The following is a 26,720-nucleotide window of genomic DNA, read 5'->3' as shown; positions in this document are numbered from 1 at the left end:
GACCGTACACCATTTTTGTGTATGTGTTCTTGCGTGCGCTGTGCTTGCAGTAGGTTCAATTAGTCTGCAATAAGTACCTAAATTAGGTAATACTGAAAGTAGGTACTGAAACGTAGTAAAATAGCTTCATCTGCTAGTAGGTACTTTATGACTTATGACAGACATTTCATTTTCCATTCGTTTGTTATCACATAATCCTCGGCGAAGGTTTCTAAGGCGTCCTATATGTATAGCATTTGAATTTTGCGCCTTTTTAGTGACAAGATTTGCTTAACCGTCTAGAGGTACCAATTAATAGTATGTAACTACGTAATCAGCTATCACCTACACTGAAAATTCTAATGTGATCTTGCATACAGCTTGTCTTGTCCTAGGTAGGTATGTCTTATGCAGGTAGGACACATTATTGGAACTTCGATGTATATGCATATTCATATTCATATTTATTGATATTGCACATTTATACATACACGTCAGAAACATAAACATTCATTATTACTAAGTAATTCTTATTACTCTAAGAATTAAATTATAAAATTTATAAATGTGTTCTATATAATTTAAATAATTACCTATGGTACTTATCTAACATAAATCTGATCTGTATAACCCGATTACTTTATTATATTAAGTTACACATTACTTACATAGTTTTCATAACAACGGTAATCTCATATCGGCTGCACTAATTTTCCGTTATCTTATTCCAAAATTTTTTTGCTTACGAAAACACTAAAAGACACATTTGGGAGTGACAGGTACTGACAAACGACATGCCAAAATACCATGGAGAATAGAAAGAAACAGTCCCTAATCCTATACATTAAACGTCACAAATCGTAAACCATAGAGTAACATAATTATACCTACATACTATGCCTTAAAACCAAAGTTTTGCGTTTGTGGGCCACAGAGTTGTACGTACGCATGTTGTAGTACATTTTGTTCAGCTGAGCACAATTAGGACGTATGATAGTGGACCAAGAGTGGACTATCGGCCTATGGCGTGTTTATTAGGTGAAATAATAGAAGATAGAATGATTGAAGTAGGTATTAACAACTTTAAAGTATGTTTTTTGAATCTTGGTCCAAAAAATTAAAGAAAAACAAGTCACTTGACCTTAGTACTTTTCTACAGTAGTATTAGGCTATTGTAAGTGTCGGACTTCTATGGGTCAAGACAAGTGTCCATGCAAATAGGGTTATAAACATATAGCAACAGAGGATCTCTTTCTCTAATACCTAGTGAGCACATCTATTCAATATACTCTATGGAGCACATGGCCACGCACATGCATTAAAAAAACTTTTTAATAAAATATATTTATTAAAAAAATATCATATAGGAAGCACTATATCACTTATGTTATCACAATAACATTATACATGTTTTCACCCCATAATTTACCATTCACCATATTGAATAACAAAGTCATGTCTTCAGTGTACGACTGACAAAGGAATGTTATTGGAATGATTGTAATAAATAAATAAATAAAGTTTAGGATTGATTTCAAAACACACAAAACTGTACACTTAAAACAGATGTATTGTTTTCATTCAATACCAACATTCAACAATGGTTTACACTTACAATATTATAATCAGATTGTATCAAAAATTACTTACTTTGACATTAATGCCAGATCCCTTACAATATTTTTACAAATATATACTAAAAAAAAAACAGTATCAAAAGTCAAGACTGCAATGTAATAAATAAATTAAATAATGTTGTTTGCGGTCAATGCAATGATGGTTTGCTAAGATACAGACATTCTGATGCTGTCTAAAAATACAACTCTGTTGTTATTAGAGTTTTAAACCCAAAAAATCAGGAGCCAGCTAAATTGTTTGTGTAGTAGTAAATTAGATTGCGTCATTCAGATACGGTTTACAAAATGTAGACTTTTATCATAAAATTGTCATAATGCTGGTTTTACCCTCGAAAAATATACTTACAACGGCTCAACCACGACACTGCATGACCAGAAATGGCGGTAGCAGCGACAACTATAGCCAGTCAACATTTTATTATTTATTTAAATAGTTTTAGCAACAAACACTCTAAAATAGTTAAGAAGTTCCGATCGCCGGTCGGATGACGCCTGGCTGAGCCGTTTGTGTGCAGTGGACCGTATAAAATATAGTCTACGTGCTGTAGGTGGAAGCGGACACGTTGCCGCCGTGGCCAGTCCAGTTGGTGTGGATGAACTCGCCCGGCTTCGACGCCAGCTCATAGGTGTGAGCACCGAAGTAGTCTCTCTGGGCCTGGAACACAACAACTCTGAATATACGTTGCAGATACACGAACCAAATAATTGGCTTTAAGTGATCATAATGTGGGTACTGGAGACTCCCAGAACAAAATTTCCTAGTTAAAATGCGACCGTGCTTGCCCGTTTGGCTAGGATACTTTTACGAAGCGTAATTGGCATTGTTTAGGCACTTTGGCCTTAAACACAGTATAAAACGTTGATCTTAATTTGCAAGTAAAAGAGCCAAAACTTGAATTTATTGCATGTAGTGGTCATATACAATCAATCAAGTAGTAGTCAATTAGTGTAGTGGTCAATTTAGAGTGATTTTTGAGTTGAGATTTCTCCATAAAAAATCACTAAGATATATCTAATTTGTATATTATTGGAACACAATAGCCCTGTTAAAGCAAGTAACAGCGAGAAAATATTATGATTTACGTTACATCACACTGAAAAAGTAGTAAGTTCATAAGCGGTATGTTACCTGTAGCAGGTTAGCGGGCAGCACGCCAGCGCGGTAGCCGTCGTAGAAGGCGAGCGCGGCGCCGAAGGCCGGCGCGGGCACGCCTACCAGCGCGCTCTGCGCGACCACCTGCCGCAGCGACTCCTGCGACGCGCCGATGTGCTTCGTGAAGTAGGGGTCCAGGAGCAGGTTCGACAGCTGAGGGTTCTTCGTGAACGCGTCCTGAACAAAATGTACACTACAGGGTGATTTTGTACGTACTAGCAGGGCTACGTCACTCGCTCGCGGTTGCGCGTTAAGGCTGCTTTAAAAAAAAACGTCAAAAGAATGTAAAATTGATAGTTTTAGTCGGTGAAATACTACACTTTCCGTTATCCAATAGATTTATTTAATTCAAGTTCCAGTTAGATCATCTTATTATCTTGATTTTTATAAGACTGGATTTTTGAAAACTAAATTACTAAATTAATTATGAATTTTTCTCTAATGCACGTTTAGAAAAACGCACGTATAGAGCTGAATCAGTCGGTCTTATTTGTAAAATTTGGACAATTTTGAATATTAAAACGGGTAAATTTATAATTCGTATATCCTGTACCACAATCATTTCAGACTAGATTTTTATTTTAAGTTTTTGAAAAAGAGTAAACTAGCCTAAGGCGAATTCAATTTTTCAGAAATTACCTAAAATTAAGTGACAATTTCTTTGAAAATCTACATCACATCGAAGTAAGTTTTGTACTAAATTAATCTGCAACGTTAACTTAAATTGCTGTTATGTCTTAGTGATTATAAATTGCTATTATTGATTTTTGCCAATTTTTTGAAAACGAGCCTTCACCGGTACAATTATTACCACTTTTGGACATTTTCTCATATTTTGTTAGACCAAGTAGAAAAAGTCCTATAATGTGATATATATTTATAAACTACTCGCAAAGCCCTTTAATTTGATACCACACACGGTATGATCGAGCGCTCGGTTGCGATTTCACTATTTTTAATATGAAAGCCCTCTTAAGTACCTACCCACAGGCATTTGCCTCGATGTAACAAGTGGCCGAGAGGCGCAACGCGTCCGCCTATGCAGTCGCGTGGCACGTACCTACTATTCTTACTGACTTTTACGTAGTAACTTATTAATATTAGTTAAATAAATTGTAGGTATTTGTCTGTGAAGGATCTGTTACGTTAGTAACTTATTAATAATCTGTGGTACTAGCCAAACTTTGCATAGTGACTTTTGAGGTCACAATGAACAACTTTTATCATGGGACTAATGCTGAAATCATGAAAAAAAAATTCAATGGTTCAAGCATTGGTCCCATAATATAATAATAATAAAAATTTTGGCTAGTAGGTACCTACTTAGAAAATCACGCTATAGGTAGTAGAGGTGTGCGCCGACCGGCGTGGCGTACGCCGCCGGTGATTTTTGCCACGCCGACGCCGCCGATCATTTCACCGGCGTGAAATCGGCGTGAGATAGACGTGAAAATAATTCCTATTTTTGGCTTGTTCTGTGTTATTCATCCTGTGTGTGCCGTTTAAAAATTGATCAGCAACGGCGTTTGCCAAAAATCGGCGGTGGCGACGTGTTTCTGGCGGGAATTTAGCGTGACCTTGAATTGAACCTCGTAAGTCCCGGGCCATTTTTTCCGATTTTGAATTTGGAACTTTCTTTTATATAAGAGTTCAAAACTCGAATTTAATTTGTACATACTTGTATAAGTACACGGGGACTTAAGAGATGTTCCTTATATACAAATCATACGTATACTTTGATATAAACAGTGAGTTAAATAACACATGTAAATGAACACGGGATAGGGAAAAACACTGATTACCCTAATAATTATCCGTTGATAGCACAAAATATTTTTTTATCTTTGTTGGCTTCCATTAAATAATTTATTTTCTAAATTACCATGAATCTGCAAGGCACTAAATTTCTTTATGAGGACCTTTGGAAGCTGGTAAAGAGGTCTTAGCATCGGAGGAGCACTGCAACCCTATGAGGTACAAGACCTTACAGTCCAAAAAATCTGGAACTTCCTGGATTCAACGGGCATGAGTAAGGTTATTTAATCACAAAGAGCCGTCACAATAGATCACTGCTGGTCGGCGTGACGCGGAAAGGCCCACAATACCCCCCAATAATAATCGGAGGAACACACATCATCAGCACAACCACAGGAATTCCATTGTGCCCAGTCAATTGATGAGTGTTGAGAAAAAAAAGAGCTTTTTACAAACAACTATGGTGGCAACGGATGTCCAGCATATAGCTCTCGGCATACAAATTTGATGCAGATAGTTGATCCAGAAAATTGGTTTTGTTTTTTGCGTCGTGCAGCAATGTCAGCACTGATTAATTTTCCATCTGTTAATGCGATAGAATTAGATACCCGGATTGGTAGTCCAAAGTATCAACAAATGGTTACCGAGCTACCGCAGCCAGGCCGGGAAAGTCCAAAAGAGATAAAAGGACGACCTCGATGCATTTTTATAATGACTGGCGGGAGCGGACAGCAAACTGTAATGAGTGGGTATAAAAAGGACAGGCCTTTGCCCAGCAGTGGGCTACATAATAAACAAGATACCTACGATTAAATGAAGGTTGGCACTTACCGATAGTTGTAACCACACAAAATTATAATGAAAAGCTTCAATTCCTGCAAAACCAGATCAGCAACAAAATTAAGATCACGCAAAGTGAAGCCAACCTGGGTAGTATACCTCTATGAGTACCTAGGACGCAAAAAAACATCGCGTTCCATTGCAAACTATAGTTCTACACACAGTGGATATAAGCAGTTTGCCGACGCGATGCTAAGATAAGTATTTTTCGAGGAGCCCTGAAATCTTGAATAATACATGGTAGTCATCCAGATGGAAAAATAGCTGAAGATCCAACAGAGAGAGTCTTGGCTCTACAGATCTGGTATTTTCGTAGGCGCTGTAACCATTTGGTTATAGTCAAGACGTAAGGCAGAGCAAAATGCATGCCATTAAGAACTTCATAGGTACTGAAGTCCCTCGTCTTTCTTACTGCTGAATAACAAATATTTTATTCATAGTAAAGTTTATTGGGAAATTGTAACAAATATTGCATAAAAAAGTCCAAAAATATATCCAAATAGTGCAAATACAAATACCAAGTTTGAGCAGTTTAGTAATCACCAAGGTCACGCCGTTTAATAATCGGCGGCGGCGGCATGCCAAAAAATCCCGGAGGCGGCGGCGGTTCATATCAAGTTAGTGACAAATTTCGAGTCGAAAATGAAATAATTTGCTATTAATATTGCTAAAATCTTCATTAGAACATGAAATTGTGACACAGGACTCATGATAAAAAGTTTATTTATGTACTTTGTAACGCCGGTTATAGAAATGCCGTTTTTTTTTAAATATTAAATGTTTTTAATAATTACGCCGATCACGCCGATTACGCCGACGCCGCCGGCCATTTTTGGCCCGGACGCCGCCGCCGACGATTTAGCCACCGGCGCACACCTCTAATAGGTAGGCATGTTTAGTGGACCTGTGCAATATGGTCTATCACTTAACTCGAGTAGATTTTTTTATTCTCCTTCACTTTCAATTTCTCTAGAGATATTTGTGCAATTTTGTTGCCAGGTTATATGAGTAAATAAAATGTCATTATCTATCCAGTTTTTATAAAAATTAAGCGGCAGTAGCTTGTATGGCGCTAAAGACCATCGTGACCTGACTGTGATAATGACTTTCACGAGGAATTTTATGATGGCGATTTTATGATTGCGTTTTCTTATTCATTAATTTTATATCCATGTATTGCAGCAAAATTTATTCAAATTTTACTTGCATTAAGGTGTGAATGAAGTCAATATCCACATCGTATTATGAGCCGCGTCTTCAAACTGATCTATCCAAGAGACCTGTCTCAAATGCTTGTGTAATACAGCACTGTGTGAAATCTCAATGTAGCTCGGCCATTTGACTTTGTCATCGATATTTTGATTGACCTACACTCTTGAACTTATCACAATGTCAATGTCATTACGGTCACGCGAATTGATACTGCGACTGAGTTGCATAACCGACTAGGTAAAATTATGCCTAACAGTAACAACTGGCGTTTACAATAAAACAAAAGGCATAATCGTGAAAGTTCATGTGAATTTTCATATTATCTAATGACCTATAATGCCCTATTTAAAGCGTACGATTTTAATGATTATTTAATCATTACTCAGACCGAGATAACCCTGCAGCGATTGTAATACCACAGACCGTGCAAGTGTTACTTTAAAAACGAATTTCTATGAAATAATTAATTACGTTTATAATTACTTTTTAAACAGGCATTCTTTGATTTTCGTTTTCGGTTGACAAACCTTTATCGCTAACTGCCAATGAGGTTTGAGCAGTTTCTTCTGTTCTACCTACCATTTCTGAGAATACAGGCACGAGTTTATGTACATATGTGTGTATGTATGTATTCTCTTATACTATTTTCCACCTTAGATGAGTTCGGTGACACTTCCAAAAATTCTGAATTACGCATACTATATTCGCAAAATATTTATGAAAAATAATTTATACTTTGACTTTATACTTTTTTGAATATATTGCATTATCAGTGATATTAAATAGATTCCATCAAATACAAGAGAAAAATTATGTTACTTTTAAATAAACAATGTATGAAACGGAACATACTTTACGTTTCATGCATTGCGTTATTTAAAAATAATATTATATCTCTCTCATATTTGATGAAATTTAGTTAATAGACCTTGATAATGCAATATATTCAAAAAATACAGTTTTTATATATTTTTCTTTATTTTAATATGTCTGTATACTTGTGTGACTCATGTCTGTCTATCTATGGCATTGTAAGACTGCCGGGTCGAAAAGTGTTAGATGTCGTACCTTGATGTTGCCAAGGAACACGCTCCTGATGATGCAGCCGCCTCGCCACATGAGAGCGATGCTGCCGTAGTTCAGGTTCCATTGGTGCACCTGAGGCAGAAAAAATTATATTTATTAGAAAAAAAGTGTAGTTTTGTCTTTTACCTACTTTTTTTTTATCTGCATAGCAAAAAAATATAGATTCAGTGTGGTGTTGAAAATATTTAAATAAAAAAAACGATAGTAATGAAATCTTTACCTACTTCAAAAAGCGCTCTAAATATTACGAAGTATGAAAATTTCTACTTTTAATATTCTTCGTTATTTTTAGAAATTCAAATTAGGGTAGATACTGCTTAAGTAAGAAAATTAACCACGTTTTATTTTTTGCAAAAGGAAAGTTTAGAACGCCTCTTGCCTTTGCTCGCTGCCCTTCAAAGAAGTTAATAAAATGGTCATCATCTCACCTTAGCGGCCTCCCGCAGCAGCATAAACCCTTGCGCGTACGAGATGATCTTGCTGGCGTACAGCGCCTTGCGCAGGTGTTCCAGGAACGCCTTCTTGTCGCCCGTGAACTTGCCCGACGCGCCAGGAAGAACCCCGCTCGCCTTTACTCGCTCCTCTACAAATAATAGGTGTACTCTTTCATTAGTTGGCTATGTGCCTATGGCGCTATTCATGCATTTTGAACCAATCGAACAAATTTTTCATCATACTTTGTGCCTAGACTTAGGCCAAAATATAGGCTGCGGAATAAATATAAATAAATGTGGGTAGGGCGGACTCAAATAAACGCAAATCTTGGAATATGTTATTTATTTCGCAAAACACAATAAAATCTCACTTTATCATAGCACGTCTCAAATCCGTCTCTCCGTTACAATTTCAAAATCCCCTGTGGCGTTTTGCCATCCCTTTCGCACACACTGACATTCACCATCATTCTCTCTCTTTCGCACGCCGTTCATTCTTCAGTTCAGTTTATCGCTCATTCATTCACTCCATACGTTCCTATCCTCGCATCCTACATAAATCCATACTAATCCATACTAATATTATAAATGGGAAAGTGTGTCTGTCTGTTTGTTTGTCCGTCCTTCACGGCAAAACGGAGCGACGAATTGACGTGATTTTTAAGTCACGGCTACTTTTTGTCTCTTTCTAACGCGAAGGCTTGTGTTGAAATATTATAGGACGTTCTTACACAGATTGACTTAGTCCCACGGTAAGCTCAAGAAGGCTTGTGTTGAAAACGAAACGCGGAAACTTTTTTGTTCTGACAAGCAAGGTCTTAACTTTTTTAAATGCATGACCTTGACAGATTTTTTCAAAATCGAATTTTGAACATAACTACTAAAATATATGAACATAACTATGCATTTAAGAGTTCATAGGATCAATATAATTCTAGTGAAACTAACGAACGAAACGCAAATGGCTATAAGGCACCACGTTTCCGTATTGGTAGAGATAACTTTGCCGATCGATTTGCAACTAATCCAAGCACCCTGAGGTTACAGGGTCTCAAAGCGCGGACAGTAACTTTACAGCGCGGACACTGATCTTTTGAGCGCGGACACTGACCTTTTGAGCGCGGACACTGACCTTTTGAGCGCGGACACTGACCTTTTGAGCGCGGACACTGACCTTTGAGCGCGGACAGGCAGCGCGCGAACACTGCCTCGCCGATTAGCGTGACCGGCACGCCGTACTCCAGCGCGCTGATGCCCGTCCACTTGCCCGTGCCCTTCTGCCCGGCGCAGTCGCGGATCTTCGGCAACAAGTATTTACCTGCGGCGTATGGACCGTTGTCATTAGGTACTAGTCACATTATGTACATTGCTTTATCATTTGCAGTCGCCATCAGATATGTCGGGCTGTCGGCACACCCGAGGTCCCCAAAAATATCTCAACACGCATTCTAACGCCTACACAAATAGAGGCACATCTCGGACACTGGCGATCAAATATATGAAAGAAGCACACTTTCTATGGTCGTGTAGGTGAACGAGTACCATGATTGTATGAGTGAGATATTACATGTTGACTGTTCTCATTTTTGACAGGCGGTAGCTGAGGTAACCGAGGGCGGGTGAGAGGAGGGGGGTCACTTTCAGGGTCCCCCCACATATAGCGTCTCGCGAGCGTAGCGTCGGGCCAACTGTATAAAAAAACCGGCCAAGAGCGTGTCGGGCCACGCTCAGTGTAGGGTTCCGTAGTTTTCCGTATTTTTCTCAAAAACTACTGAACCTATCAAGATCAAGTTCAAAACAATTTTCCTAGAAAGTCTTTATAAAGTTCTACTTTAGTGATTTTTTTCATATTTTTCAAACATATGGTTCAAAAGTTAGAGGGGGGGGGGACGCTCTTTTTTTCCTTTAGAAGCGATTATTTCCGAAAATATTAATATTATCAAAAAACGATCTTAGTAAACCCTTATTAATTTTAAAATACCTATCCAACAATATATCACACGTTGGGGTTGGCATGAAAAAAAATATCAGCCCCCACTTTACATGTAGGGGGGGTACCCTAATAAAACATTTTTTTCCATTTTTTATATTTGCACTTTGTTGGCGTGATTGATATACATATTGGTACCAAATTTCAGCTTTCTAGTGCTTACGGTTACTGAGATTATCCGCGGACGGACGGACGGACGGACGGACAGACAGACATGGCGAAACTATAAGGGTTCCTAGTTGACTACGGAACCCTAAAAAGACGTCGCGTCGACGTCGCGCCAACGCAGCGTCAGGCTTTGATGACGCTACGCTCGGGAGACGCTAGATGTGGGGCGACTCTCAGCGTGAAGCGGAAGCGGCCATAATGTATGAATAGAGGCGTTATTTGTGAGCCCTTGACCGCTCCGATATAACTAATGCCGACTGTACACATTTCAGAAGCGCTGGAATACATAAACGAGTATTTAATAGATATACATAAGTCGGTATTTCGACGATCAACAAAATGTAACTTGTACGTGGTGTCTATACGGTAATTCCAAGAATGAAAGTCAATTACGAATCGGCACATAAATGATGAATGCCAAAAGAATAAAAAATCCCTATCATGCATAATGTGCTATGTAACAAATAAAGGTATCATCTTATACAATGTTAATTATATCTATAACGTTAAGATATCTCCGATAACAGACATCCTTATCCATATTTGATTTTATCAATCACTTCAACCATGACTCAGGATATATTACCTAATGCCTTTAGCCCAAACATTATCTTCAACTAATTAGTTTCTGCTAAATGCTTTCTGCTGTAATATAACATTCGGTTTTCCCACACAGTTCTTACCGTCGGAATCCTTGAAATTGAGAATATCTCTGGTGATTTCAATAAGGAAGGAGTCTAGTTCGCCTTTGTTCCACTCTTCGAACACTTGCGCCATTTCACCTTGTTCCATACCTGAAAATGTTAATAATGCGAGTACGTTCGATTACAATTTCAATGACCACATGATGACACTCATGTTTCCAAATTGAGCGACGTAAATTTTTATAGTTCGTTTTAGGGAGTGGTACAGACTTTTATGAAAGGTATAAATAAAAGTATTCATCAAGAGGTATTTCTAGGTACACAGACAGGCTGAGCAGATAATTGCAGGCAAAATAAATAAATAAATATTGTTATAGGACAGTCTTACACAGATTGACTGAGTCCCACGGTAAGCTCAAGATGGCTTGTTTTGCAGGTACTCAGACAACGATATACATAATCAAAGAGGATAGAGTATTAAAGAGCGTTACTGTCAAAGCAAAATGTGTAATCAACTAATCACAGTGCATTAGACTGCCATCTCTTCACACAGGCTTAAAACTTTTGAACCTCAGTTTTGACAATTTGGCCCATATTCTGAGCTTGATATGTTTTAAAATGTCAAATTTTAATATTAGCGCCATCTAGCCGAGCGTACCTCGAAGGTGTAACGCCATCTAAGTCACCGTACCTTTATCTATATGGTACTGAGGTACGTTTTTTTCTTAGACTTAATCCGTCTAGATGGAGTTATATAGGTCTTTACATAATATACAAATACTTATATACATAGAAAACATCCATGACACAGGAACAAATATCTGTGCTCATCACACAAATAAATGCCCTTACCGAGATTCTAACTCGGGACCGCGGCGTAGCAGGCAGGGTCACTACACGCTAGGCCAGACCGGTCGTCAAAAGTACTGGATGTGATAATAACGAATAAAGTAAATACCTAAAACGTCTTTCATTAGATGGTAGGCTTCGCAGATGAGTTGCATGTCGCCGTACTCGATGCCGTTGTGCACCATCTTGACGAAGTGTCCGGCGCCGTCCTCGCCCACCCAGTCGCAGCAGGGCTCGTTGTTCGCTTTAGCGCAGATGGCCTACGCGGAAACCAGGACGTTTTACATATAGGCTGCTTTTAGTGTCACGCGGACCGACCGGAACGATCCGCGCCGGGCTAATGTGTATTAAGTTTAGGGAGCGTTTTAGAGTAAAGCGGACGGGTCCGCGCGAACGACAACATCTGGAACTTTATACAAATTGGTCGTGAAGATCGCTCCGCGCGGACGGTCCGCGTGACAGTAGAACCAGCCATAATCTTTATATTATGTACGCATTGCAAATTACCGTTGTGTATCGTATGTACAACGTTTTCAATACACAGGTAGGGTGTCACAAAACTATGAGACATGACGGAAAAGTACCTTAAATATCGTAGAAAGGATGTAATAAATCTAACATTTTTCAGGGATCATACTTTAAAAGTAATATGTTACCCCAGATTACACTCAAATAAATCGGTTCAGTTCGAGTCGCAAATAGTGCAAGTAATTTGTAGAATAGTATTGATTATTGTTTATTTTAAAAATAACATATAGTCTTCTTTCAGCAAAATATCCTATCTATTTACATATAGTCTTGGGACGCCCCGCATATATATGACACTTGAAAATTTCGACAGACGTACGAAACTTACGTTTTAGAGACCTTGCGGCTTAGCACAACTTGCGTTCTCGCGCGCGAGTCCATACATCAAACGCGACGTCAAGTATGGACTAGACCGCCTGATAATATGGCATAACTTGAGAAAATTGTAAGCAACTTGAGGTACGCATAATTGGTTAAGATTAGAGACATACCTGGAATATAGGCTTGACATGGGGCCAGGCGGCCGGGTGGCCTCCGGGCATCAGCGACGGCCCGTACCGCGCGCCGTCCTCCCCGCCACTCACCTGCAACAACGCAACGTTTCCTCCATCATTCATTACTCTAACATCACATTATTCATTATTACTCAAACAACACTGACTTTTACATGCTACTGCTTTCCATCGGCAACACTGTTAGCTGTACATATGTAACCCTTATTACAAGGGCATAAAGTCTACCAATGGTTAGTTAAGAGTGTTGTTGTTGGTATTGACTAATCATGACAATTTCAATAATTTCATCATAATTTATTATATCATAGTCAAAATACTTAGGTACTTTTGTGATTACACACTATAAATCCAGTCAATTCTACTAGCTGTGGTGTAAAGTAGTAAACCAATTTTGACTTGTAACATTTTTATATCTTTTTCTGTTTGCAATATCTTATAAAGGTGATTCAAAATTAAACACATGTCCAAAATCAAAACTTTTAAGCTTGTTAAATAAATACACTTTACAGTAAATAAATCTTTGCAATTCTTTCATTCTATTATTTTCTTTCATATATAATAATATACATGTTAACTTACACCCATCCCCACATAGTGTATCCCAGTGGGCTTCAGTTCCTTGCACCAGCGCTGTGTGTCCATGTATTGAGAGTTACCACCGTCTATTATTATGTCACCTTTCTCCAATAAAGGAACCAATTTTGAAACAAATTCATCCACTGCTGCACCAGCTGTAAAAGAATTAAAAAATAATTACCATACCTCTTTTTATTCTCAGATATGTACTATTTAAAAATCTGTATGTACAGTCAACCAATTGGAACCCTAGGCCACTGTAGAACTATGTCATAGTGACATTATAAATCAGATTGTAAGAAATCTCTTACTGCTTGTCATTTTCACATGTAGAGTGGCCTAGGGTTCCAGTTGGTTGACTGTACAAGAAAATAATAAGAAATATGTTCTTGTAAGGTTATTTTTTTACACAATTGTCCTATAAAGGGTTAAGTTATTGAAATAACTTGTTTCTATAATTGGTAGATTGTACTATTCTTTTACCTATATTTTTCCACCTGAGATTATTAACAATTATTTTTTTATTGTTGTCAATAGGTATTATTACTGAAAGCTAGTAAGATATATAAACTACTTTAGATGGTTTATGATTATTATCATAGCTGGGCACCGTTAATCAAATAGTTAACTTCGATAATCGTTAATCCGTTACTTAAAAAGTTAACTTCGTTAATCGTTAAAGCGATACATCTCGGTAGATTTAACGGAAGTAAAAGTTAATTGATAATCCGTTAACACGTCATAAAAATAGGACTTCACTGTAGGTATTATGTATTTCTATTTACTAAGTATCCACCAAAAACCATTAAAACCTGTGACGCCAATCGGTAAATCCCCTAAATGTAATAATTACGGTCTCATCGGGCTTTTAACGCCGTTGGTTGGTTAAATCCTAGGTTATCAATGCATTGGTTGCGCGATTTGTCTGTCATGACTGATGGTTGCACTCTATTCCCAGGTTAGTGATCGATCTAGCCCGCCTAATAAGATTTAGAAGATCTCGAATAAGTGATCCAAAGTCGCCAATTGGTCTTTAGACTGTTTATAACCGACGGATCTGCTTTTACTGATAAATCCTAGGTTTTGCCGTAGCTTTTACAGTAGCAGTAAGAAGGTGGTTTTCACGGCGCAGCCAGCCGCTTGCGATGCTGGATTAACGATTAACGGACTCGATTAAATTTAGCGGAAGTTAACGAATCCGTTAACATTTTTTAAAGTTAACTTAAAAGTTAATCCGTTAATCGAAATGTTAACTTCGTTAATTAACGATTAACGGATTAACGAGTTAATGCCCAGCTATGATTATAATGTCATAGGGTTTACAGGTAAGAGTAATAATTAACTTCTGATTGAATGCAAGAGGTACTTTTTTTCACTCAAATGACCTTCTCTAATATTCTGTTGAGTGGCAAATATTCATCAAAGAGGTTTCATGGTTCTACTTATAATGTTTTAGATTACCTTTTACCAAAATGACCACTTTTCTTGGCTTTTTGAGTTTTGAAACCATGTCCTCTAATGACTTAGCTCCAATAATTTTTGTTCCCTTTGCTTCATTGGCAAGAAATTGATCCACCTGTAAAACATATTTTAATAAGAAAAGGAAAACCACACTTATTAATATTATTTACAATGACATTGGTAAAAAATATTATACATACCTTGGCAACTGTTCTGTTAAATGCACATACTACAAATCCTTTAGAATCCATGTTGAGTATGAGATTCTGGCCCATCACAGCTAACCCAATTAGGGCAATGTCAGCCTTTGGTCTGCAATCATTAAGCAATAATTCATTAAACAATACAAACTTCCTGTTACAAGTACAATAACAATCTATATTGTTTCAATGTATTACCTCATCCCTAACATTGCTCGCATTATAGTGGAACTAAACTGTAGTATTTAATTATATATTTAAATATAACCAAATACAATTCTAAAAAATAATGTAAACTTTTACCCTGTGACATGCTGATTGACACTGCTCAACTTCCAGTCATTTAAATAAGAGTCACCTTCAGATAACCTTCAAGGTAAAAAACCTTTACTTATGCCCCACTTATGCCTAATCACTTAGCATAGAAGTATCAACTTTTAATTATATTTACAGGCAATCATATTCAAATGGAAGGGTTCAATAGGTTATAATGTTACATATATTTATGGGAGTTAAGATGTATACAAATGTTGGACATGTTAAACATAGAGTCACGACGTTATCAAGCATTATTTAAAACAAGTAACAATTTACATTATGTAGGTTCAAGTCATGCTCTGAAGTTAAATCGATAAAATATACAAACTTATAAATCGTGAATTATACAGATAATTGATAAACATATGTACTTACTCTGCCATGTTTAAATTAATTTAACACTTAATAAAATATTTCACTAATAAATACTGCACTAGCTACTTCGCTGACCGAAAGGCAGTAAACTCAATGTCAAAAATGTCAAGCATGTCTTGTCATTTTACGTAGTCACTGTGGTTTTGTGGTGGTTACTATATAGTGTTGCCAGCGCTACAAATCTTCTACAAGTTGTAAGGCCGGCAACAGACGAGTCTTAATTTTCATAATCTGAAAAAAAAATTGTATGCAAAAAAATATTGTATTTTAGTTAAGCTAGGAACACACTACGCGGACGTCCGTCGTAAATCGACCGCGGACGGGAATCTGGACAATGGAAATACACATAAAGCTAGGAACATACTACGCGGACGTCCGTCGTAAAACGACCGCGACCGCGACCTATCAGTGTGCACGGAACAAAACATCCAGAGAGCCAGATTTCGATCGGACGTCCGTGCGCTCAAGGCCACGTCCGCGTCCGTCGACCGATAGTTTGCACGGTTATGTGTATTTCCATTGTCCAGATTCCCGTCCGCGGTCGATTTACGACGGACGTCCGCGTAGTGTGTTCCTAGCTTAACCGTGCAAACTATCGGTCGACGGACGCGGACGTGGCCTTGAGCGCACGGACGTCCGATCGAAATCTGGCTCTCTGGATGTTTTGTTCCGTGCACACTGATAGGTCGCGGTCGCGGTCGTTTTACGACGGACGTCCGCGTAGTATGTTCCTAGCTTGATACTTCCGTGATGCAAACTGACACTGACAGATCTGTCAGTGTCAGTTTGCATACAATTTTTTATAAGATTATGAAAATTGAGACTCGTCTGTTGCCGGCCTAAGAGTGATTTTGCTGGACATCTCCACCGGCTGGATGTAATTAGCTCTAAGGCTTCCCACAGACAGTCTTAAAAATTCATAATCTTAAAAAAAATTTTTTTTTTTTTTTTTTGCTTTGGCTTTTACTCCCTGCCAATTTGCACAGGGTGAATTTGCCAATGTCAGTGTTGGCTTGGTGTTATCGTAGCTTTGACTTTCACACGTGAGGAGAATGTTCGGTATTTTTTTTTTTTTTTTTTTTTTATGAAGGATGTGAAGGGAAAACCTAAAACAAAACATTTGTTATGAACGTCACTGACAAACACATGACAACACTTACACAAATTGATTAGCGAAGAAGCGGGAAGCGGATGACAGAATGTTAGTAATGCCAACATGAGGGAAATGAAAGAAAAGAAAACCATATTACATGTATAATAGGAATAAATGAAGTAATAGAATATTATAGACGAGAGTGAGAATGAATTTACGTTATTTATAGTTTAATGTTATTTGTTTGTAAATATTTAATTAGGATAGAAGTTAAGGTCGAATCCATGTAACAAAGTAGCGAGCTAAAGCATATAGGTCGTGGTACACTTTCGGGCAATACATCGTACAGTGAGTAGCTACACATTGAACAAGAAAAGAAGATGTGATCCAAGTTACCCTCCTCTTGCCCGCATTGGCATAATGAGTTCGCGCGGACACCAATCATAGCCAGAAATAACGGAGTGCATACTTTTCCCAATCGTAACCGGCAAATTGTGGATATAACCCATTTAGGAGAATTACGAAAACGATAGAACCACTGCTTCCGAGTGATACGAGGTTGCACACATCCATAGTGCTTGCCCGTCTGCAATTTCGAGATATCCCATTGCTCCTGCCATGTGGTTAACATGTCTGCGAGTGCGCCACTCAAAAGGTCAGTACTGTAAATTACCGATTTCACTGAACCAATGTCGATAGCTTGCCTTGCCCATGTATCAACCATCTCATTGCCATTAATGCCACAGTGGCTAGGAATCCAACTCAGAACTATGGTTAGACCCTTTGACTCACACCTGCGAAGTACGGTTTTGATTTCTAAAATCAAAGGGAACTTTATTTTCATTTTAAATTGGTTGCCAATAATAGCCTGCAGGCAACTTTTACTATCAGTAAAAATAATAGCTTTACTAATGTTGTGTGTCTCTGCATATTTGACAGCCTCAAGGATAGCAACTGCTTCGCCTGTAAAAATTGAAGATTGTGGAGGACATTTAAATGGGAGAGCTATATTGTATCGAGGAATCCACACTGCTGCTCCCACGCAACTGGTCGCATCCATCTTGGAAGCGTCAGTAAACATCGGTAAGTAATTTGACCATTTTTCTAAAAATTTATTGAATTTATTGTTTGCTCCTGGATCATTTTTGAAAATGCCTATATCTAATATTACTTTAGGAGTATATATAAGGGTTTCAAATGCTACTTCAAATATGGGATTAGTACCGGATTTATATAAATTGGGGTAGATATTAATTAATTTGGAAAAAGATATTACTGTTCTTGGGAAAACTTTAAAAGTCCAATATCTGTTTTCAGTGACCTCCAGCGCCAGCGGCCACAAGCGTGGAAGCATCAAGTGGCTATAGTATGAGCTGCTCTTGATTAAGAATCTGTCCGCAAGATACTGTCTGCGGAGAGCCAGTGGAGGGTCAACACTTTCTACCTGCATGCCATTCTTCGGAGAACACCTCATAGCGCCAAGTATAATCCTCAAGCATTTTGCCTGGATGAGGTCTAGTTTGTCAAGGCCATCCTTATTGCAAGGTTCCATTAAAAGTGACCCATAATCTATATGACTGCGTATGATGGCATTATATAGTAACTTCTGGCAATAAGGATGAGAACCCCACCACACCCCGGACAGTGCTCGTAGTATGTTGATATTTTTTTCACATTTACCTATTATGTATTTGTGGTGCAGAGTGCCAGACATTTTATGGTCCAAAATAACACCTAGAAACTTTACAGACTCCTTACTCGGAATTCTGACACCGTCATAGTATACATCAGTTGTTGGCATGTTCCTTCTGCGGCTAAATGTAACAGTACAACTCTTTGTCGGAGACAGAGTAAGCCCATGGTCACCGAGCCAATCCCCAAGGTAACCCAGAGCCGTGTTCAGACTAGCAGTTGCTTTATCCATTGACTTTGCCATCGTATATAAGACAAGATCATCAGCGTACTGCAAGATGTTACAAAAGGATAAGACAGATTGTTCTAAGTCATATGTGTATATGTTGTAAAGAAGGGGGCTGAGTACCGATCCTTGAGGGAGACCTCTCCACAAAGTCCGAGGAGGACAATAGGAGTTGCCTTGTCTAATTTTGATAGACCTGCCCATGAATAGCGAGGTGACAATGTGTACAATCTTCGCGGGAATGCTCAGTTGTAGCATTTTAGCCCTGAGCACCGGAAGAAGCACATTGTCATATGCAGCAGAGATGTCGAGGAAACATCCCAGCAGATATTCGTTTTTTGATAAAGTAAGTCTAATATCACTCGTTAAAATGTTTAGGCTATCCATAGTGCTACGCCCCTTTCGGAAACCAAACTGTGTGTCTGCTAAAATTCCATTGTTTTCCACAAACCATTCAAGCCTATTTTTAACCAAGTGTTCTAATATCTTTCCCATTGTTGCAGAAAGAGCGATTGGTCGATAGGAATTAGCCTCGTCTGGGTTTTTAGACGGCTTTAGGATAGGAATGACTACCTGGGACTTCCAATCTGCTGGAACCTCTCCTGTGTTAAAGGCATGGTTTATGATGCCAAGCAGATATTCCTGTCCGGGAGTATTTAGCTTAGACAGGAAACAATATGGGATCCCATCCTCTCCAGGTGAAGTATTCCTTAAACCATTAATTACCAGGTTAAGCTCTGAAAATGAGAAGGGCTGGTCGAGAGAACAGGAGGAACGCGGCAGCGGGGGATATCAAACAGGACGCCTCAGGGACAGTTGGCGGGGCAAGCCTATCTGCGAATTCTGCCATCCAGGGGGAATCTATTGTTGGTTTAGATTCTGGATTAAATGAACCCCTAAATCTCTTAATATTTCGCCATACAAGAGATGGAGGGGTTCTAGGAGATAGGCTCTCGCAGAACCCCTTCCAGCCCCTCTTTTTAGCCTTTGCTAAGAAACGTTTTGTATGAGCCGAAACTTTTTTAAAAGTAATGTAATCGTCCAAATTACCGGATTCATTGAAGAGGCGCTCCGCATCGTTTCTTTTTTGATGGCAGTCGTGCAATCTGCGTTCCACCATGGGGGGAAGGAATTTTAACCCTGGCAGGCTTCTTTTTCGGGATAAATTTGTCGGCAGCTTCCAAAATGATATTTTTGAAGTACGTATACTTTCCCTCTTGGTCCATCTCAGTGGGGTTCCTCTCTTTGATACTCTCTTCGACAAAAAAAGCATAATTGGGCCAGTCTGCTGACTGTATTTTGTATTTCAGCAGCGGCTCTGGCGGTGGTGTAGGGAGGATCGACGTTGGTTTAGTGATAATTATCGGAAAATGATCACTACCATATGATTGGCGCAAAACCCTCCATGATAACAAGGACGATAGGTTCGGCGAACATACAGTCAGATCTAGAACAGATTGGGGGTTCTGACCTGGGTAAACCCGATGCGTGGGGGTACCGTCGTTAATGACTCCCACGTTAATGTCATCAAATAAATCCAGCAGAGCTGTTGAAAAAGCATCGGAATGGTATGATCCCCAAGAGATATTGTGGCAATTGAAGTCTCCTAGAATTACCAGAGGGTGTGGTACAGATGAGAGAATAGAATGCAATTCGTCTATATCAACTACCTCAGTATGGGGTATATATACAGAGATGAAATTAATGCCCATAACCTTTGCAGCTACGGCATTAATCCCATCCGAGTGGGGAGGGATAGAAATTTGAGAAAATGGGTAACAATGTTTAATCAATAACGCACATCCAGCACGTCCGTCACTACGGTCCTCCCGGAGGCACGAGAACCCCGGTACTCTAAAAAGAGCCCCGGGACGTAACCATGTCTCCGAGATGGCCGCAACGGACACAGCATGATCATTGATCAACTGGGTAAGTTCTGGTTTCTTTGGGATGATACTCCGACTATTCCATTGTAAAAAGTTGACCTGGTGACCTATTATGAAAGGTGAGTCGCTCTGCAAGTGTGACCATTAAAGGCGCAACGTCGTTCGGTAGAATGTCGCTCCATTTGGCGATGATATTTGTTAGTAACTTCAAACACAGCTCCATTAGGTCCTCCTGAGGGGTGACTCTATTGTAAGCACCATTCAGGGCCTGGCCATTGGGGAGCTGTGGTGGGGGAGTACGAACAATATTATTGTGGGCCTCTCTGTCATAACCTGGGGAGAGGGGACCCTCGCCCGGGGCGCCCGATAAATAGTCTTACGATAAGATGTCGTAGGCGGGGATGTTGGAATAAACGTATGGCAGGGTGACTCGGACGATCTAGAAGAGTCTGGAATCTGCTCAAACATGACTCTCGCTACGTCAGAGTATGGGCGGCGTACTGATGAGAACTGAGCAGCTGCCTCTGCATACGAAATACTCTGTTCAGACATAGCCAGTTTGATGGCTTTCTGCCGACCAAATTCGTTACATGTCTTGTCAGTCGCATAGTGTCTGCCGGAACAGAATATACATCTAACATGTTCAGGAGCAATGTTACATCCATCCCCAGGGTGTTTTTGTGAACATTTGTAGCACCTAGCATCAGACCGGCACTGTGCTTGGATGTGACCAAACCTGAGGCACTTCCTACATTGGATTATTGGCAGCTGATACACGTCCACAACTAATGAGGTGTAGTATGCAAAAATTTTGGCAGGCAAGCTTTGACCCTCAAAAGTTACTACTACCGATTGAGTCGGAACCCATGACGGGGAGCCATCATCTTTAAGTATCTTCCGTTGAAGTCGACGAGCTTTAAGGATCTTCCCTTTACCTTCTCTAAGGGACGTTCCATTGACCAATTCCTCCATAGTCCAGTCTGAAGGAACTCCTCGCACCACTCCCATTCGAGATACATGATATGAAGGGATATCAGCTATAAACTTATTTTCGCCTAGAAGCGGGTGCTTCAGGAAGTTATTTGCATCCGCAGCTGTGGAGAAAGTGACCGCTACTCTGTTGCGACCCACCGATTTAATGCCACCGTCCTTCTGGATGTTATTGACGTTTGCCCGAGTTAGTAAAAGGCCTACATTTATGGGTTTTAGAGTGGCACTGGAGGAAGGGGCGGCCTCTCTAGAGACATGCACTATGAAAGGTCCATCATCGTTGGCACCATACTCTCGTGATTTGCTGTCTAGACTGGGGTGTTTGTATAGATGCGGGTTAAATTCAGTTGAGTTACTTTTGTTTATTTCAACTGACTCTTTTTGACTGTTCGCATGAGACTCGACCATCCTACTAGTACCGGGCTCCTCAACTGCACTATTTGTATTACCCGACTGCTTTTCGGACTCTGCCGGGTCAATTACAATTTTTTTGGGGGAAGGCTCCAGCTTGGTTGGTGATAAATCCAAGTTACGCTTGCGCGTGTATTTCTCCCAGTCCATACCGTTATCACCATCCTCGTCTGGAGGCTTCTCCTTCTCGTTGCCGTCCATCTAAACTAACCTTTGGTTTTATGTATTAATAAACCACCACCTGATTAGAAAATAAGGAAAGTTGTTTTATTTACGGGAATATAACCTAAAAATCGAACCACTCACACAACGCGCTACTCCTCAAACAAAAATCTTGAATACGATTGTCGATTGGCTCTCTGGATGTTTTGTTCCGTGCACACTGATAGGTCGCGGTCGCGGTCGTTTTACGACGGACGTCCGCGTAGTATGTTCCTAGCTTGATACTTCCGTGATGCAAACTGACACTGACAGATCTGTCAGTGTCAGTTTGCATACAATTTTTTATAAGATTATGAAAATTGAGACTCGTCTGTTGCCGGCCTAAGAGTGATTTTGCTGGACATCTCCACCGGCTGGATGTAATTAGCTCTAAGGCTTCCCACAGACAGTCTTAAAAATTCATAATCTTAAAAAAAACTTGTATGCAATCTGACAGTTCAAACTGACACTGACAAGACACTGACAGATCTGTCAGTGTCAATTGCATACAATTTTTTTTTAAGATTATGAATTTTTAAGACTGTCTGTGGGAAGCCTAAGCTAGGAACATACTACGCGGACGTCCGTCGTAAATCAAGCGCGGACGGGAATCTGGACAATGAAATTACCATGGACTTTCAATAGGGACTGAGCTCACACTTTTTTTGCCATACTAAATGGAACTTTATCACCGGTGCAGAAAGGCGTTCTTATCAGACTAGTAAAAGTGTGTCCACATGAGAGGGTCAAAGTTGGGGCTGGTGTCCCTATCGCACGTGTGACCAGTGTTAAAGAGATTACTATAGTAGTAGTATTTTTAACAATTTTAACTGTATGATAACAAAGTTTTTAAACTTCTTAAATTATTTTTGTATTATATCGAGGCAAGGATATTAATACCTTGTAACGAATTGGTAAGTCATTATTATGAAGACATAAAACCAAAGATTTGCGCAATTAAAAAAAACCTTTAATTCGGTATTAGTAGATTTGGTAGTAACTTTGAATATTGACTGGTATCTCCAAACAATGACAGTGATGACGTCATTCAAACAATTTTGACAGGGGCAATAAGTGCGATAGGGACACCAGCCCCAACTTTACCCTCTCATGTGGACACACTTTTTCGCCTAACAACTCAATCTAGCTTAATAATATATAAATCTATGGAAATTACACATAACCGTGCAAACTATCGGTCGACGGAAATGGACGTGGCCTTGAGCGTATGGACGTCCGGACGGACGACGGACGTCCGCATAGTATGTTCCTAGCTTAACGGTGACGTCTGTGGAGCCCACCTTTACTGCCAACCTGTCATTGGCAACTGCGGATGCTTCGTACCAACCTTATACGGTTGTTCCCTTCAACCAACAAGACTTCATACGCCACGCTTCCGCCATTTTGTTGTTGTTTGTTGGATTTTACTAAGGGATGGACGCACGTTGAGTGTTTAGTGTCAGTAATGACCATTATTACTAAGTACATAATATAAACTGAACTAAAGGAGGACTAATGTGTCGTTCAGTAATGTTTAAAAAAATACTAAATTATGACGCGGGACGCGCGAGGCACGAATATTAGCTAACGACTGGAGGCCATCCCAATTTATATATCTGGTAAGTTTTACAATATATTATTTCCTTGAGTATTCAATTCTAGTATAATTCATTCGATAACGGGACACTTCCGCGACCTATAATTATTTTAAAAGGTTGGGTTTGTTCGGCGTATGCATGCTATGCAATGACTGAATTCAGATTGGTAGCTCCGTCTGTACCTACTTTACTGAATATATAATAAATATATCTATATACTTAGTCTATTGTACATGTTTATTTTATTTATTTAACTGAAGCCAAAGCACACTCCTTATTCAAAGATCCCGTCTATAGAGTAAAGGTGCGAGATTCTCGCAGCGAGAACAGACGACAGCTTGTTATTAAACTGTCATACTGTGCTACGTGCGAAATGTCAGCCTCCATAACTCGCTCGGTCGAACTCCATGAAATGCATAAAATGTATCCGTATATACTGACACTAATATTTAATTTGCATACTGTAAGCTAAGCGAACGTAATTTACGGCATACCTAATATGTCTACTGAAAAAATAAACCAAGTCTTGGTAATATTTGCTACCTTCATTAAACCACAAAACTTTTTACACTGCAACAATTCCCTTTTCTACCGTTTGATTTGATTATCTTTATATATTATATACATTATACATTAATCTGTCGTTTGTGATCTTGATCTAACTGTGTGATGTAGAAATTTTATTATTACCTTAGACATAAAGAAGGTCAATAATGGTCAATATTTGTCACAATACATGTTATTGTGTAAAAATGTCCTACATTATTGCTTTTGAATTAATTAATGGGTTGAAAAATCTCTTATGCTTTTCTCATAGAATTTTGTGATGTGCTGAAACTTAAAGTCAGTACTTTTATAAGATATAAAAATGCAATCTCAGATTGGGTTCAGGAATAATTTTGTGTATTTGTAACTTTTTATCTAATTATGAAAAAGCTACCAAACAATGAACAAAAAAGCTCTTTCCTTTGAATGTATTAGAAATGTGTAAATAGTTTTTAGTTAGGATGTTAGCCTGTGTAAAACCCATGATAATGTGAGGGTATTATGTATTTATTACAATACATTTTTAACACACAGTTATCTAACTAGTTACTTTATTTGAGGTCTGAACAACCACAAGTCTCAAAAAAAAGTGGGCCAATCACAATCATATAGCATAGATTTCTCATCATCATCATTCCCTTGCCCTTTTCCTATTATTTGGGGTCGGCGCAGCAGATCATCTTCCTCCATTTCTCTCTATCAGCCGTCATTTCCATACTAATACATTTCACTCTCATATCGTTGTTCACACATTCCATCCATCTTTTCTTAGGCCTTCCACTACCATTGTATCCATCCACTTCCATATTTACCACTCGTTTTATAACATTGCTTTCATCCCTCCGCATTACATGCCCATACCATGCTAATCTACTACCTCTCAATTTCTCTGTCAATGGCGCTACTTTCAGGCTTCCTCTTATATACTCATTCTGAATCCTATCCAGTCTTGTCACACCACACATCCATCGCAACATTCTCATTTCATTCACATGCAGTCTTCTCTCATCATTCGTCTTGGTGGCCCAGCACTCACTTCCATACAGGACAATTCCTATAGCGTAGATTTTTGTTCCTTAAATTATAAAATAGTGATGGGGTTGGCTCAACACTTAATAACTTAACAACATCAACACTGAACAATCAAGAAAACAGATTATTTATGGCTAGACCTGTCTCACAGTTTATTGTTATAGAACTGTACAAGACAGTTTCTTTTTCTGTCATTTAACATTTGACAGGCAAATGTGAAATGAGACTATTTATTCCTTGTTATTTTTGAAGCCCTCATGGCTTGCATATTGGCCCTATTAAATATACAAATTATACAAAATTAATTTCTGAGCAAACCATCATGGGTATCTTTAGTCTATTATTGGTATTTGGGAAATAACTATTATCTAGTTCTGGTGAATTTATGCAATTACTGTATAGTGTATGGTCAGGTTTGTTTATTGCTTTATATGTGTTTACAGTAAAATCCCTATATTTACTTATGAATAGTCACATCCTCTGAACTTCCGAACAACTTCTGAACTAACGAATATTTTACGCCTAATTCAATGCATATGTTTTTCGTTTAACGAGAAATTTATATTATGTCCTAGACTACAACGATTTTCTGACTCCAGGAAAATTAATTAAAAAATATTTAACATTAATTTGAATACTAAAAGAGTGTTAAAAATTAAATAGGCTAAATCTTATATACCGGGTGCCCGGTAATTGATGGACAACCTTTTAACCACCAAGAGAGCACCTTATACTGGTCCAGAAAATCGACATTAAGGTTTAGTAAAAGTCCCCTGGTTTTCGAGATTTTCACATTTTTTTAAATTTTATGTTGTATTAAAATTCTAAAAAGTGTGAAAATCTCGAAAACCAGACGACTTTTACTAAACCTTAAAGTCGATTTTCTGGACCAGTATAAGATGCCCTCTTGGTGGTTAAAAGGTTGTCCATTAATATCCATTAAAATTTTAAAAAGTGTGAAAATCTCGAAAACCAGGCGACTTTTACTAAACCTTAAAGTCGATTTTCTGGACCAGTATAAGGTGCCCTCGTGGTGGTTAAAAGGTTGTCCATTAATTACCGGGCACCCTGTATATATATATATGTCGCAGGGAAATGGCCAAAACAGAGATTTGATCAAATCTCTAAGGGATATGATCAAATCACGCAGGATGTCAAAATGGCGAATCCATTTCATCATTTCTCTAAAAAATTTCAGTCATTTGACTAAATCCCTGACTCTGTTTAGTGAAATCACAAAATCGCCCAATAGACATGGCACGTTTTGTCATTTCACTAGATTTGTTTAGCGATTTGATAAAATCACCACAACAGTATGTTGATGA

The 26,720-nt window shown here is 38.7% G+C and overlaps 3 protein-coding genes across 3 annotated transcripts in view; 1 reads left to right on the top strand and 2 right to left on the bottom strand.

Moving 5' to 3' along the window:
* Positions 1-1,307: 1,307 nt before the first annotated feature.
* On the bottom strand, positions 1,308-15,858 carry LOC125241964 (6-phosphogluconate dehydrogenase, decarboxylating). The gene is made up of 12 exons (XM_048150681.1): positions 15,721-15,858; positions 15,028-15,139; positions 14,828-14,942; positions 13,370-13,521; positions 12,767-12,859; positions 11,857-12,007; positions 10,938-11,048; positions 9,271-9,414; positions 8,091-8,245; positions 7,645-7,734; positions 2,746-2,946; positions 1,308-2,271 (listed from the first exon to the last, which is right to left on the bottom strand). The coding sequence occupies exons 1-12, from the start codon at positions 15,726-15,728 to the stop codon at positions 2,152-2,154; spliced, it is 1,452 nt and encodes a 483-aa protein (XP_048006638.1). The 5' UTR covers positions 15,729-15,858; the 3' UTR covers positions 1,308-2,151.
* Positions 15,859-20,878: 5,020 nt separating this feature from the next.
* LOC125240466 lies at positions 20,879-22,219 on the bottom strand. The gene has a single exon (XM_048148358.1). It carries the CDS (start codon positions 22,217-22,219, stop codon positions 20,879-20,881), a length of 1,341 nt encoding a protein of 446 aa, XP_048004315.1.
* Positions 22,220-23,587: 1,368 nt separating this feature from the next.
* LOC125240831 (atrophin-1-like) overlaps positions 23,588-26,720 on the top strand; it is a 44,896-nt gene continuing 41,763 nt past the window's right edge. Inside the window, 1 exon segment of the mRNA XM_048148964.1 lies at positions 23,588-23,838. The gene's annotated coding sequence lies outside the window, so the exon portion shown is untranslated.

Source organism: Leguminivora glycinivorella, chromosome Z (assembly GCF_023078275.1).
Source record: "Leguminivora glycinivorella isolate SPB_JAAS2020 chromosome Z, LegGlyc_1.1, whole genome shotgun sequence".
In the NCBI taxonomy this organism is placed as follows: Eukaryota; Metazoa; Arthropoda; class Insecta; order Lepidoptera; family Tortricidae; genus Leguminivora; species Leguminivora glycinivorella.
This window is presented reverse-complemented; position numbering and strand designations above follow the sequence as displayed.

Bases quoted from the DNA above. Each gene is read 5' to 3' on its own strand.
- LOC125241964 (XM_048150681.1), bottom strand. The intron at 12,860-13,369 runs GTAAGTTAACAT...GCGTTGTTGCAG, and splicing joins TACACTATGTGGGGATGGGT to GTGAGTGGCGGGGAGGACGG. The intron at 12,008-12,766 runs GTATGTCTCTAA...GTTTCCGCGTAG, and splicing joins ATGTCAAGCCTATATTCCAG to GCCATCTGCGCTAAAGCGAA.
- LOC125240466 (XM_048148358.1), bottom strand. From the start codon at position 22,219: ATGGACGGCAACGAGAAGGAGAAGCCTCCAGACGAGGATGGTGATAAC.